Below are 13,306 nucleotides of genomic sequence, written 5' to 3'. Positions count from 1 at the left end.
ATCAATAAGTACTGCTCCGGTGGGAAGGTAACGGCGCTCCATGCAGTCATGCCGGCCACATGACCTTGGAGGTGTCTACGGACAACGCCAGCTATTTGGCTTAGGAATGGAGATAAGCACTACACCCCAGAGCTGGACACGACTGGACTTAATGTCAGGGGAAAACCTTTACCTTTCATCAGTATGTCACCCTCCCATTAGCTCTTATTTTACAATGGCTTATTATCATCATCATCATCATCATCCATACAAACACACTCCCATTAAATCCCATTTTACAATGGATTATTATTATTATTATCAACCATACAAACACATTCCCATTAGCTCTAATTTTAGTGAATCATTTATTATTATTATTGTTATTATCCATACAAACACATTCCTATTAGCTCTCATTTTACAGTGAATTATTTTTATTATTATTATCCATACACACTCCAACTCCCATTTTACAATGGATTATTATTATTATTATTATTATTATTATTATCCATACGAACACATTCCCATTAGTTCTCATTTTACAGTGAATTATTTATTATTATTATTATTATTATCCATACAAACACACTCCCATTAAATCCCATTTTACAATGGATTATTATTATTATCATTTTTACAAACATATTCCCCTTAGTTCTCATTTTTCAGTAAATTATTATTATTATTATTATTATTATTATTATCCATACAAACACACTCCCATTAAATCGCATTTTACAATGGATTATTATTGGTATTATCATCATCATCATCATCCATACAAACACATTCCCATTAAATCCCATTTTACAATGGATTATTATCATCATCATCATCATCATCATCATCATCATCATCATCCATACAAACAAATTCCCATTAGTTCTCATTTAAAGTGAATTATTATCATCATCATACAAACACATTCCATTACATCCCATTTTACAGTGAATTTATTATTATTATTATTATTTTCCATACACACTCCCACTAACTCCCATTTTACAATGGATTATTATTATTATTATTATTATTATTATTATTATCCATACAAACACACTCCCTTTAGCTCTCATTTTACAGTGAATTATTTATTGTTATGATTATTATTTTACTGACACAAAAACGCAATATGTCACAGCAAACGAGATCTATATGCTGGGTTTCGTATCACAAAATCACAAGTCGAACACTTCCCAAGTGTCTAGGATTGTATTTTTGAATGATGCACACAGATCCAAGTAAGGTGGCCTTTTGCAACTGACAGATTGTGATTTTGTCAATGTTTATTGTTTCCAAATGCTGTCTGAGATCTTTTGGCACGGCACCCAGTGTGCCCATGACCACTGGGACCACTTGTACTGGTTTATGCCAGAGCCTTTGCACTTCAATTTTGAGGTCCTGATTATTTTTCCTGTTGTTTTTTCCTCAATGTCACCTATTATTATTATTATTATTACTACTACTACTACTACTACTACTACTAGCTGTCCCCTGCCATATATATACATATATGTGTGTATAATATGTGTGTATATATTTGTGTATATGTGTATTTGTGTGGTTATGCACATGCATTGTAATGTATTTTTGTCTATCTACGCTATATTTTTCCATATTTTTATGAGTGATGGTCACTCGTTGGCCGGAGAGGTTTCTTGTGTCCAAATTTGGTGTCAATTCATCCAGTGGTTTTTGAGTTCTGTTAATCGCACAAATGAACATTACATTTTTATTTATATAGATTACTAGCTGTACCCGCCATGTGTTGCTGTGGCCCTCTTTCTCTCCTTCTTTCCCTCCTTCCTTCACTCCCTCTTTCCTTCCTTCCTTCCTTCCTTCCTTCCTTCCTTCCTTCCTTCCTTCCTGTCTTTCCTTCTCTTCATCCTTCCTTCTCTATCTCTTTCCTTCCTTTCCGCTTTTTCTTTCTCTTCTCTTGTCTCTCTTTTCTTCCTTCTCTCTTTCCTTCCTTCCCTCTTTCTCTACATCTTCCCCCTTCTTTCGCTCCCTCTTTCCTTCCTTCTTTCCCTTTTTTCTTTCCTTCTCCCCTTCCTTCTCTAACTTTCCTTCATTCCCCCTTTTTCTTTCCCTACTTCTTTCTCTCCTTTCTTCCTTCTCTACCTCTTTCCTTCCTTCCGTCTCCCTTTCCTTCTTTCTTTCCCTCTTTCTTTATTTTTCTCCCCTTCCCTCCCTTTTTTCTGTATTGTCATTTAGCGTTTTGGGGCATTTTAAGTCCCTTCTGCTGTGTTTTTCAATGTTTTATGAGTGAAGGACATACATTGGGTTGTTAGGTGTCTTGTGTCCAAATTTGGTGTCAATTCCCAATTGTCTGTTAATCCCACAAACAAACATTACATTTTTATTTATATAGATTATTATTATTATTATTTATTTTGTCCTGTTGCCAACTTTCCTCTCCCTTTTCTCGCAGCAAAAGTACTTCGACTCCGGCGACTACAACATGGCCAAAGCCAAGATCAAGAACAAGCAGCTGCCGACGGCCGGGACGGACAAGAACCTGGTGACGGGTGACCACATCCCCACGCCCCAAGACCTCCCGCAGCGGAAGTCCTCTCTCGTCACCAGCAAGCTGGCCGGGTAACCTACACTCCTGAGCGGGCGTCTCCTTTTTTTTCTGTAGGGGTTTCTGGCTTTTTGGGTTTTTCCCCCCTCTCTTTTTCCCTTTGGTCCGACCAGTTGGACTTTGCTGTATAATAGGGCTGGGACGCACTGGACTCTCTTGTAGCGGCGACCGGAAGCCGAGGCCTGGACTTATTTGGACCACGTTGTGGGTCGGGCTCAGATCTGCGCCTGCTTTCCGTCGCTTGCTCTTCCCTCCACGGACGGCAGAAGAAAGCCACCAAAACACCGCTCCCGATGTCCCTTTGCCATTGTGAACCCGAGGCGAGCAGAACCCGAGGGGGTTTGGAAGCGTTATATAATGCTAAGGATTGCACTTTGTGTTTGTATGAGATCACCAGAGAGTACAAAGCCCGGCTGGGAGTTTTCTCATTGCTGGCTCCATTGGAAAGATTAGCATGTAATATCACCGCCGAAGCGAGATACTAAGGCAAAAGGTTCTTGAACTGCGGCCACGTCACTTTATCACCTCTTTATCGCCTCCCTGATGATTGGGAACAAAGGATTCTCTCCCCGCCGAGAGTCACCAGCCATATCTCTCTGGGTGAGATGCAAAGGCCCAGGAGTCAAAGGAAAGCATTTCCATTTTGGGTATCTTTGTCAGGCCAAATAAGCCCTATAACGTCCGCCAAGGCTGTTTTTAGCTTGCTCTAATCTAGGAAGTCTGGGATGAGCTTATCGGTAGCTCTGGGCCCCATAAGTCTGTCATGAATGGGATATCTTTCAGCCAAATCCCTCCAGGAAATGAGACGGCTATTTATTCGCCTCCCGCAGTTCCTTCCGGGGTCTGCCTCCACAAAACAAGTGTCCCGCTTGGTCCAAAGCACATGTGTCAAACTCAAGGCCCGCCGTTTCATTTTATGGAACCCTCCTCCAGAAGCCGGACTACAACTCCGGTATCCCTCATTGTTAGACCTCATGGCTAGAGCTGATGGGAGTTAGGGTACAGCCACATCTGGAAGGCTGCAGTTTGTTTTGTTTAGTCCATAGACTAATACACAAGGTTTGTGGATATGTCTGGCTTCAATGTGTCATTTCGCCTTTCCCCAACCTCAAAGCCACAAGGGCCGTTGGGTTGCTGTTCCCATAATCCCCAGTCTGCATGGCGGATCATCAAGAGCGATGGGTTATTGTTCAGGTTTTTTTTTTTTCATGTCAGGAGCAACTTGAGAAACTGTAAAGAGCAGATAATCCACGGATACGGAGGACCAATTATATATTATTTTAAACATAGTGGTCAGTGTTTGTGTGAGAGAATTGGTAGTCTGCAAAGATGTTGCCCAGGGGATGCTTGGATGTTTTACCATCCTGTGGGAGGCTTCTCTCATGTCCCCGCAGGAGAAGCTGGAGCTGACAGATGGGAGCTCACCCTGCTCCTCAGATTCGAACCACCGACCTTTCAGGCAGCTACTTTCTCAATATGGGCACAGCTCATTGTGTCGGGAGGTGATCTCCTTCCAAAGCAATCTCAAGGGTGTGAGAAGAGCCTGAACTGATAAGGAGAGGCTGGAGCTGACAGATGGGAACTCACCCTGCTCCTCAGATTCAAACCACTGACCTTTTAGCCAGTAGTCTTGCTGGCACAAGGGTTTAACCCATTGGAATGAGTACCATCTGGGGACCTGAACTGGTAAAAACTAAGCATCGACCATTATGTTTCAAAAAATATATAATTGGTCCTCTGTATCCGTGGATCATCCGCTCTTTGAGGGCAACTATAAGGCATATATGGCTCTTGATGAAAATTGATTTGACAGCCCTCATCTCAAGGGTGTGAGAAGAGCCTGAACTGATAAGGAGAGGCTGGAGCTGACAGATGGGAGCTCACCCTGCTCCTCAGATTCGAACCACCGACCTTTCAGCCAGCAGTCTTGCTGGCACAAGGGTATAACCCATTGGAATGAGTAACATCTGGGGACCCAAAATTGGGTAAAAACTAAGGACTGGCCACTATGTTTCAAAAATAATATAATTGGTCCTCCGTATCCGTGGATTATCCGCTCTTTGAGGGCAACTATAAGGCATATGTGGCCCTTGACGAAAATTGATTTGACAGCCCTCATCTCAAGGGTGTGAGAAGAGCCTGAACTGATAAGGAGAGGCTGGAGCTGACAGATAGGAGCTCACCCTGCTCCTCAGATTCGAACCACCGACCTTTCAGCCAGCAGTCTTGCTGGCACAAGGGTTTAACCCATTGGAATTAGTAACATCTGGGGACCCGAACTGGATAAAAACTAAGTACTGACCATTATGTTTAATATATATATATATAATTGGTCCTCCGTATCCGTGGATTATCCGCTCTTTGAAGGCAACCATAAGGCCTATATTGCCCTTGACGAAAATTGATTTGACAGCCCTCATCTCAAGGGTGTGGAAGAGCCTGAACTGATAAGGCAGCCTTTATTGGGTCCACTTAGGGAGGCACGAGGAGCATGCTTTGCAGTTTATGGCTTTGCAGTGTTGTTTCTCAAATAGTCAGGTTTGAGCTAGAGTTGGAAGAGTGCTCGCTGACCCATGTCCCATTTAGTCATTGACACTCTGGGAGTGAGATGTATGCCAAGGGTACTCAGTCGTAATCACAGTCCCACATCTTCCTGTTTTGAGCAGTGTGGGATCAAATCCCAACACCGACATGGTAACACAGCTGTAGGTCTTCCAGCCTTTTTTCTTGCCACCAAAGGACCATTTTAACTATGCTGTACCCCACTTTGAGCCATGTGGAGTGGCGGGGTAATAAATAAAATTATTATTTATTATCATAGGCTGCCAGAATGAGTGAAATTTGCACCTACTTTCTCAATATGGGCACAGTTCATTGTGTCGGGAGGTGATCTTCCAAAGCAATCCCAGGGGCTGTTTGGGATTTCTCCTTCAATAAATATATGTTGAATATTGTTCTGACAAATGGAGCTCTTGAAAAAGGCATTTGGGTTAAGTGTATACAGTGTTCCCTCACTTATTGCAGGGGTTCCGTTCCAGGAACCCCCCGCGATAAGTGAAAAACCGCGATGTAGGGACGCTATACTGTATATGTACAGTATAGTTCCACCCATGCCTCTTTCCCCTTCCTCTACTCTTTCCCCTTCCTTTTTTCCCCCCTCCCCTTGCTGGAGCCACCCTTCTCCCTCCTTCCCTGCTTCCCCACTGGCATGGGGCTCTCACCCGGTCACCTGAGGAGGAGCGAATGGGAAGAAGCCCTGGCGGAAGCTGCCTTGGCGGTCCTCTCCAGCCCCAGAGGAAGAAGCCCATTCACCCAACAAGGGTTATGGGCCCAGCACACTTCCTCTGCGCTTAATCAACAAAATTTTAGATCTGGTACACATAAAATATTGTCCACATTGGGTTGCTGTGGGTTTTTTCGGGCTATATGGCCATGTTCTAGAGGCATTCTCTCCTGACGTTTTGCCTGCATCTATGGCAAATATCCTCAGAGGTAGTGAGGTCCATCACTATCACCTATCTATCGGGACCCGGAGGTACGCCTCTCTTAGGTCCATCACTATCTATCTATCTTTTTGTCTGTCTGTCAATTGAGACCTGAAGGTAGGCTCTCTTAGGTCCATCACTCTTCTATCTATCATCTATCTATCTATCTATCTATCTATCTATCTATCTATCTATCTATCAGGACCTGGAGGTAGGCCTCTCTTAGGTCTGTCACTATCTATCTTATCTATTTGTCTGTCTGTCAATTGAGACCTGAAGGTAGGCTCTCTTAGGCCCATCACTCTTCTATCTATCTATCTATCTATCTATCTATCGGGACCTGTAGGCTTCTCTTCGATCCATCACTATCTATCTGTCTATCTATTGGGACCCGGCGGTAGGCCTCTCTTAGGTCCATCACTCATCTATCTATCTATCTATCTATCATCCATCTATCTATCTATCTATTGGGGCTGGAGGTAGGCCTCTCTTAGGTCCAACACACTACCTCTGAGAATGCTTGCCATAGATGCAGGCAAAACGTCAGGAGAGAATGCCTCTAGAACATGGCTATATAGCCCGAAAAAACCTACAACAACGCAGTGATTCCGGCCATGAAAGCCTTCAACAATACATTGTCCACATTATTCCCTAAACAAGGAATACAGTGTGTCCCTCAGCACTTGTATTGACCTCACTACCTCTGAGGATGCTTGCCATAGATGCAGGCGAAACGTCAGGAGAGAATGCCTCTAGAACATAACCATATAGCCTGAAAAAACCTACAACAACCCAGTGATTCCGGCCATGAAAATCTTCAACAATATATATATTTTAACCGTGAAACAGCGAGTTTGCGGGAAGCGAACTGCAAAGTACCAAGGGAACACTGTAATCCTTGTTTAAGGAAAAATGTGGACAATATTTTACGTGTACCGGATCTAAAATTTTGTTTATTAAGCGCAGTGGAAGTGTGCTGGGCCCATAACCCTTGTCGGGCAAGTGGGCCTATTAACAAAAGACCCTCCTCATAAATGCACCAGTAGCCCAAAGTGATAAAAAGAACAAAAACACACAGACCGATGTTATCTCTTCCATATGTGGCTTTTCTTTATAGTAAAATAATATGGCTGCACTGTTTACAAGATTTCCATAACACGAACAAAGTTCCTTGTACTTCCTTATTTGCTTCCACCCAATATATTCATGGCAGTGAGATGTCACAAATGAATGGCAGCCATCTTTAAATAACTAAAAGGATGTTTTGCTGCTGCTTCAGAGACAAAGACATGATCAAGTGATCAGAAATTCCATCTAAACAAGAGGCAGAAGTTGTTGACTCTAAGAGGGTAGCCTTTACGTTGGATGGGCATCTCTCAGGAGTGTTTTAGCTGTGTATCAGCTCTTCAGTTCTACGATTCTTTGCCCCCCCCCCCAAAATCTCTCCCTTTGTTGCTTCTGTCTTGTTTCTGGCAGCCTTTGAAAACACCTGTATGGGATAAATCACGCGGCAGTGACGTCTTTGGACTTGAGAGCCTTCTCCGAGAAAGCACAAGATCTTCATCCCTTTGTTTTGGTTTTTTTAAAAAATAAGGGCTTTTCTCACCTTCAGTCTTTACTTTTTTCTGGGAATTACTGCTGTAATAGCTCCTCAACATTGTAGGTTTCTCTCTTTCATGGTGGGCAACCAAGCCTACTGTTACAATGTGTTACCCTTTGGTCTCTCTGCAGCCCCGAGGGTCTTTACCCTCGGGGCTGCAGAGAGACCAAAGGGTAACACATTGAAACAGTAGGCTTGGTCACCCACCATGAAAGAGAGAAACCTACAATGTTGAGGAGCTATTACACAGTAATTCACTCCCAAGAGTTGGCCTGGCTGGAGTTGTGTTTGCTAGTCTTGGGGATCGGATACCAAACTCTAAATGACATCCCCACATGCGGGGAAGTATTAGCCCCCATTTTGAGACCTGGGCTTTTGAGGTTCGCGGGGAAAATTCCCCAAAAAATAAGTGAAAGAGAGGGAGCTGCCTTTTGAAATGGAGGGTTCTTCAGACATAGAGGAAGGGCTAAACCCTTACTCTCATCACCTGTGGGATTCCATCTTGGCATCCCTTTAGTGTCAGGATATCTTCATAATTTCCTGACCCTGAGGACTATAACCATTGGAAAGAAAGATATCTTTTGCTTAGGATTGAAAAGGTTTTGAAGCAGTGACTGGGGTTCGGTTAGGACTTCAAGATGAAGTTGTTTCTGACTTTTGGAATGTGTTTGAATGATTTTTAAAAAGCCGAACATTGCTGGCTTCGTTTGTTTGCAGGTCTGGGGGTGGCGATTTATTTTTCAATCGGGAGCAATGTTGGCATGGAACTGTGCCCTCCCTCCATTGCTTCAGGCTAGCCTCAGTTTCCTGCTGGGAATTATCTAGGCTGGCTATAGGGCCTGGATTCATTTCCAGGAGCAGCTAGATGCGGAGATGAGCTTGAACCGATGGCAGCCGTAACAGAAATCGAAACAGCTGCCTTGAATGAATCCCTGCATGGCTTCCTTACGACCAAGAAGGTTTTGTTTGCAGAGAAAATGGCTGTAATGGGGCAGAAGAGGAGACACGAAAGATGGGAAAGGGAGGAGACTAGGCTTCAAATGCTGCCCTGGAGACTAGCCTTCAAATTCCAGGGAAGGAAATTCCACCTGACTGTAAGAGCTGTTCAACAGTGCAACTCTCTGCCTCTGAGTCTGGCGGAGGCGCCTTCTTTGGAGGCTTTTAAGCAGAGGTTGGATGGCCATCTATCTCGGGGTGTGTGAAGGGAAAGAGACTTCTGCCTGGCAGAAGGGGGCTGAACTGGATGGACTTTGGGGACTCTAGGATTTTAGAGTTCCGATATACTTTTGCAGAGAGAGATTATAGAGCAACAATGACGTGACACACTGGGAGCCAGATGTGGGGGATCCTTTGGCCCCTTTTGCTGCAGATGTTTCAGCCAAAAGTCATTTTGAAGGAAGGCAGGCACTTGCACACTCTTCAATATTACGAGGGTTATCCGGAAAGTAAGGTTACAAGATTTTTTTAAAATACAAAGAATGAATATATTTTAATTGAAGCATTGGTATTACATTATTTTTCCACATAATCACCATTCAGTTCAATACATTTCATCATCTGTGGGAAGAGTTTTTGATGTCTGTGTCATAAAAGTTTCCCTCTGCCTTTTCCTCGTTACTTCGATTTTCACCTTGTTGGCGTCGGAAAAGTGTGTTCCTTCAATTTAGTGAAAGTCACTGGGTGCGACATGAGGGCTGTGAGAGAGGTGACTTCAAACATCCCAACCAAATGAAGTCCACAACTCTTGTGTTGCATGAGCGGACGCCCATTGTCATGAAGGAGACAGGCTCCCGTCGTCAGCGTCCCATGACGTTTGTTTTGGATGGCTCTGCGAAGCTTCTTCATGGTCTCACAATATATTCCATACCCATTTTGTCTTGACATTACGTCCTGTCCATAAACTGAAATGATTTTGCAATAAATTGCAGCAGCGTTCATGCCCTTATCATTTAGGTTACGTATTACAGCGCGAACTTTGCACTTGGAGGGAAACAGAATGAGTACGCTCATCTCTAACCTTCATCACAACACCAGTTGATGAGCTACTGACGACTGGCTCTGCTCGTTTGCTTCTGCTGGCTTCTTGTTACATGGAAGTGATACAAACTTCCCCTGAGAAAATTTCCTGCAAGAGCGACGTGCCTTGTAACCTTACTTTCTGGATATCCCTTGTATAGCACGAACTTCGCACGTGGAGGGAAACGGAATGAAGACGCTCATCTCTAACCTTCACAATGCCAGATGATGAGCTACCAATGACTGGCAGTGCTCATTCGCTTCCGCTGGCTTCCTGCTACATGGCAGTGATACCAACTTTCCCGAGAAAATTTCCCGTGGGAGCGACATGCCTTGTAACTTTACTTTCTGGATATCTCTCGTACAGCACGAACTTCGCACTTGGAGGGAAACGGAATGAGGACGCTCATCTCTTACCTTCACAATGCCAGATGATGAGCTACCAATGACTAGCAGTGCTCATTCGCTTCCGCTGGCTTCCTGCTACATGACAGTGATACCAACTTTCCCGAGAAAATTTCCCGTGGGAGCGACATGCCTTGTTACTTTACTTTCTGGATATCTCTCGTACACACGAACTTCACACTTGGAGGGACATGGAATGAAGGCGCTCATCTCTAACCTTCATCACAACGCCAGTTGATGAGCTACCGACGACTCACTGCATGAACTTCACACTTGGAGGGAAATGGAATGAGGACGCTCATCTCGAACCTTCACCACAATGCCAGTTGATGAACTATCGACGACTGGCTCTGCTCTTTCGCTTCCGCTGGCTTCCTGTTACATGGCAGTGATACCAACTTCCCCGAGAAAATTTCCCATGAGAGCGACGTGCCTTGTAACCTTACTTTCTGGATATTCCTCGTACAGCATGAACTTCGCACTTGGAGGGAAACGGAATGAGGACGCTTATCTCTAACCTTCATCACAACGCCAGTTGATGAGCTACCGATGACTGGTACTGCACGAACTTCACACTTGGAGGGAAATGGAATGAGGACGCTCATCTCTAACCTTCATCACAACGCCAGTTGATGAGCTACCGATGACTGGCACTACTCGTTCGCTTCCGCTGGCTTCCTGCTACATGGCAGTGATACCAACTTTCCTGAGAAAACTTCCCATGAGAGTGACATGTCTTGTAACCTTACTTTCTGGATATCCCTCGTAAAGCACTTGGAGGAAAATGGAATGAGGACACTCATCTCTAACCACAATGCCAGTTCATGAGCTACCAATGACTGGCGCTGCTCGTTTGCTTCTGCTGGCTTCCTTCTCCATGGCAGTGATACCAACTTCCCTGAGAAAATTTGCCGTGGGAGTGACATGCCTTGTAACCTTACTTTCTGGATATCCCTCGTATAGCAGTTGGAGGGAAACAGAATGAGGACACTTATCTCTAATCACAATGCCAGTTGATGAGCTACCAATGACTGGCACTGCTCATTTGCTTCCGCTGGCTTCCCACTACATGGCAGTGATACCAACTTCCCCTGCAAGAGCTACGTGCCTTGTAACCTTACTTTCTGGATAACCCTCATAGAATTGGGGCACTTTTCGATATCAGATCTCCTTGAGCCATAGCAGTGTCTCCGAACTCCCTAAAGCCCTCCATGACTTTCTGCACTGCGTACAAAGTGTGATTTTTGGGACCTCAACCATATCAAGGCGGAGGAATCTCACATCCCACCTTTCGCTGCCTTCCCTGGTCCTGTGGGTGGTTGGGTTTGTGTCCCTGTATTTATTTACACTGCTTGCACCCGATTCACAACCCATAGATTAGCAGCTCCCATTATTACCAACGGCAGCCTCCGCTTTGCCTGAGTTCAGAGTGCCGTCGTATTCCTTTCCTCTGATGCTCCTGCCATGTTTGGTTCTTTCCTTCCTTCTTCTGGAGCCGCTTTGGGAACAGGCTCTCGATTTCTTTGTGGTCTCCTTTTCCTTCCAAAGGCCGTCTCTTCCGTATTCCTTCTCCAGCTCGCCGCCCTTCTGCCGTTTTGTCCCGGCCGTCACTGTAAATAGATATGAATCATATATATATAAATATATAAATATAATATACTTTTGTACATCGCTGTCATCTCTTGGATCTTCCAGTGTTTGCTTCCTTTGTTTTCTAATAAAATGTGTGAAAGGGAGGGGAGAGGACGTCCAATGCCAAAAATGAAACTCCGCAACACACTCCGCATCCATCTGCCACCGCTTGCGGTCTCGGACCGTTCGGGCGCATTGTAACAAATAGGATTGGGGTTTACTGTCTTTCGGAGGGGTTTTGTCTCTTTCTCCCCCCCTGTTTTTTGCTTGGGTCCTGGGCAAGTTTCCTCGTGTGCGAAGGGAAAGAGCCGGCGAGTGGTAACCGTTTGGAAATAAACGTAACCCTTGTCTCAACGTCATGGCTTGGGCGTCTCTGTCTTTGCTTCCGTAGAACCTCACGGCACTCATTAAAACCTATGAGTAAAAAGTACGAAATTTACACTCAACAATTTGAAAACACAGCAGCGATAACAGGGCAGCGCACACACAACCTTTCTGGAGAGAAATAGAGAAAGCCATTAACAAAATGGAATCAGATAAAGCACCAGGCCCAGACGGTTACACTGCAAAATTTTATAAAACATATAAACCGGTATTATTACCTCTTCTAAAGAAAGTCTTTAATGAGGCAATGGAATATAAAACTCTTTATCTGCCAGCGACAAAGAGAAACACAACCAGTCTTTGCATCCCTCTCTAATTTCCTAGGTTTGCTTCTGCAGTGACTTACATCAACTTACAGTAACCTATATGTGCTATGCTAATAATATAATATAATGTTGCAAACTAGGCAAGTGGGGTTTTTTTATATATTGGTGGGAGAAAGAATGAAATGTGAATGTTGCAATTGGCCACCTTGATTAACACTGAATGGCCTTGCAGCTTCAAAGCCTGGCTGCTTCCTGCCTGGGGGAATCCTTTGTTGGGAGGTGTTAGCTTGCCCTGATTGATGATTGTCTGGAATTCCGGTGTTTTCTGCGTGTCAGAAAACGCAGGAATTCCAGACAATAATCAATTACTGCCCCAATTTTAGAATTTTCTTAAATACTGGTAGCCAGATTTTGTTCATTTTTATGGTTTCCTCCTTTCTGTTGAAATTGTCCACATTCTTCTTGTGGATTTCAATGCTTTCTCTGTGTATTCCACAGATATATCAACCCCACTTGCCTAGTTTCCAACAGACCTCACAACCTCTGAGGATGCCTGCCATAGATGTGGGCGAAACGTCAGGAGAGAATGCTTCTGGAACATGGCCAGACAGCCCAGAAAACTCATCACAACCCAGTCTCCCATATAATCTGCTCTTTCCTAATAATAATAATAATAATAATAATAATAAATATATTGTTGAATTATTTAATATAGACTTGTGTTTCACATATTATTTGATTTGTAGGCTCCCTTTTCCAGTTTGCCGATGCCTGGCCCCATGGACAACAACTGTATTATTATTAGTATTATATTGTTATACAATATTATGATCAATATTATATGTACATACAATATATAACAATTATTAGCATTGCACAATATTACTATTACATATTACTATATCGTACTATACCACTATATCGCAGTATTATATTATTATTATATTAT

At 43.7% G+C, this 13,306-nt stretch overlaps 1 protein-coding gene across 3 annotated transcripts in view; it reads left to right on the top strand.

Moving 5' to 3' along the window:
* Window positions 1-13,067, top strand: part of ENSA (endosulfine alpha) — a 33,558-nt gene extending 20,491 nt beyond the window's left edge. For 2 of the 3 annotated variants that reach the window (XM_067472342.1, XM_067472343.1), the window contains exons 3-4: window positions 2,417-2,583; window positions 12,856-13,067. In XM_067472342.1, coding sequence (XP_067328443.1) covers window positions 2,417-2,583; window positions 12,856-12,904 — 216 coding nt within the window. In that variant the 3' untranslated portion in view covers window positions 12,905-13,067. Of the gene's footprint in view, window positions 1-2,416; window positions 7,495-12,855 lie in introns of those variants that run through there. The other variant, XM_060758068.2, reaches the window with a different exon arrangement.
* Window positions 13,068-13,306: the final 239 nt, after the last annotated feature.

Source organism: Anolis sagrei, chromosome 12, assembly GCF_037176765.1.
Source record: "Anolis sagrei isolate rAnoSag1 chromosome 12, rAnoSag1.mat, whole genome shotgun sequence".
NCBI classification, from domain to species: Eukaryota; Metazoa; Chordata; class Lepidosauria; order Squamata; family Dactyloidae; genus Anolis; species Anolis sagrei.
The sequence above is the reverse complement of the archived record's forward strand: the minus strand, read 5'-3'. Positions and strand labels throughout refer to the sequence as shown.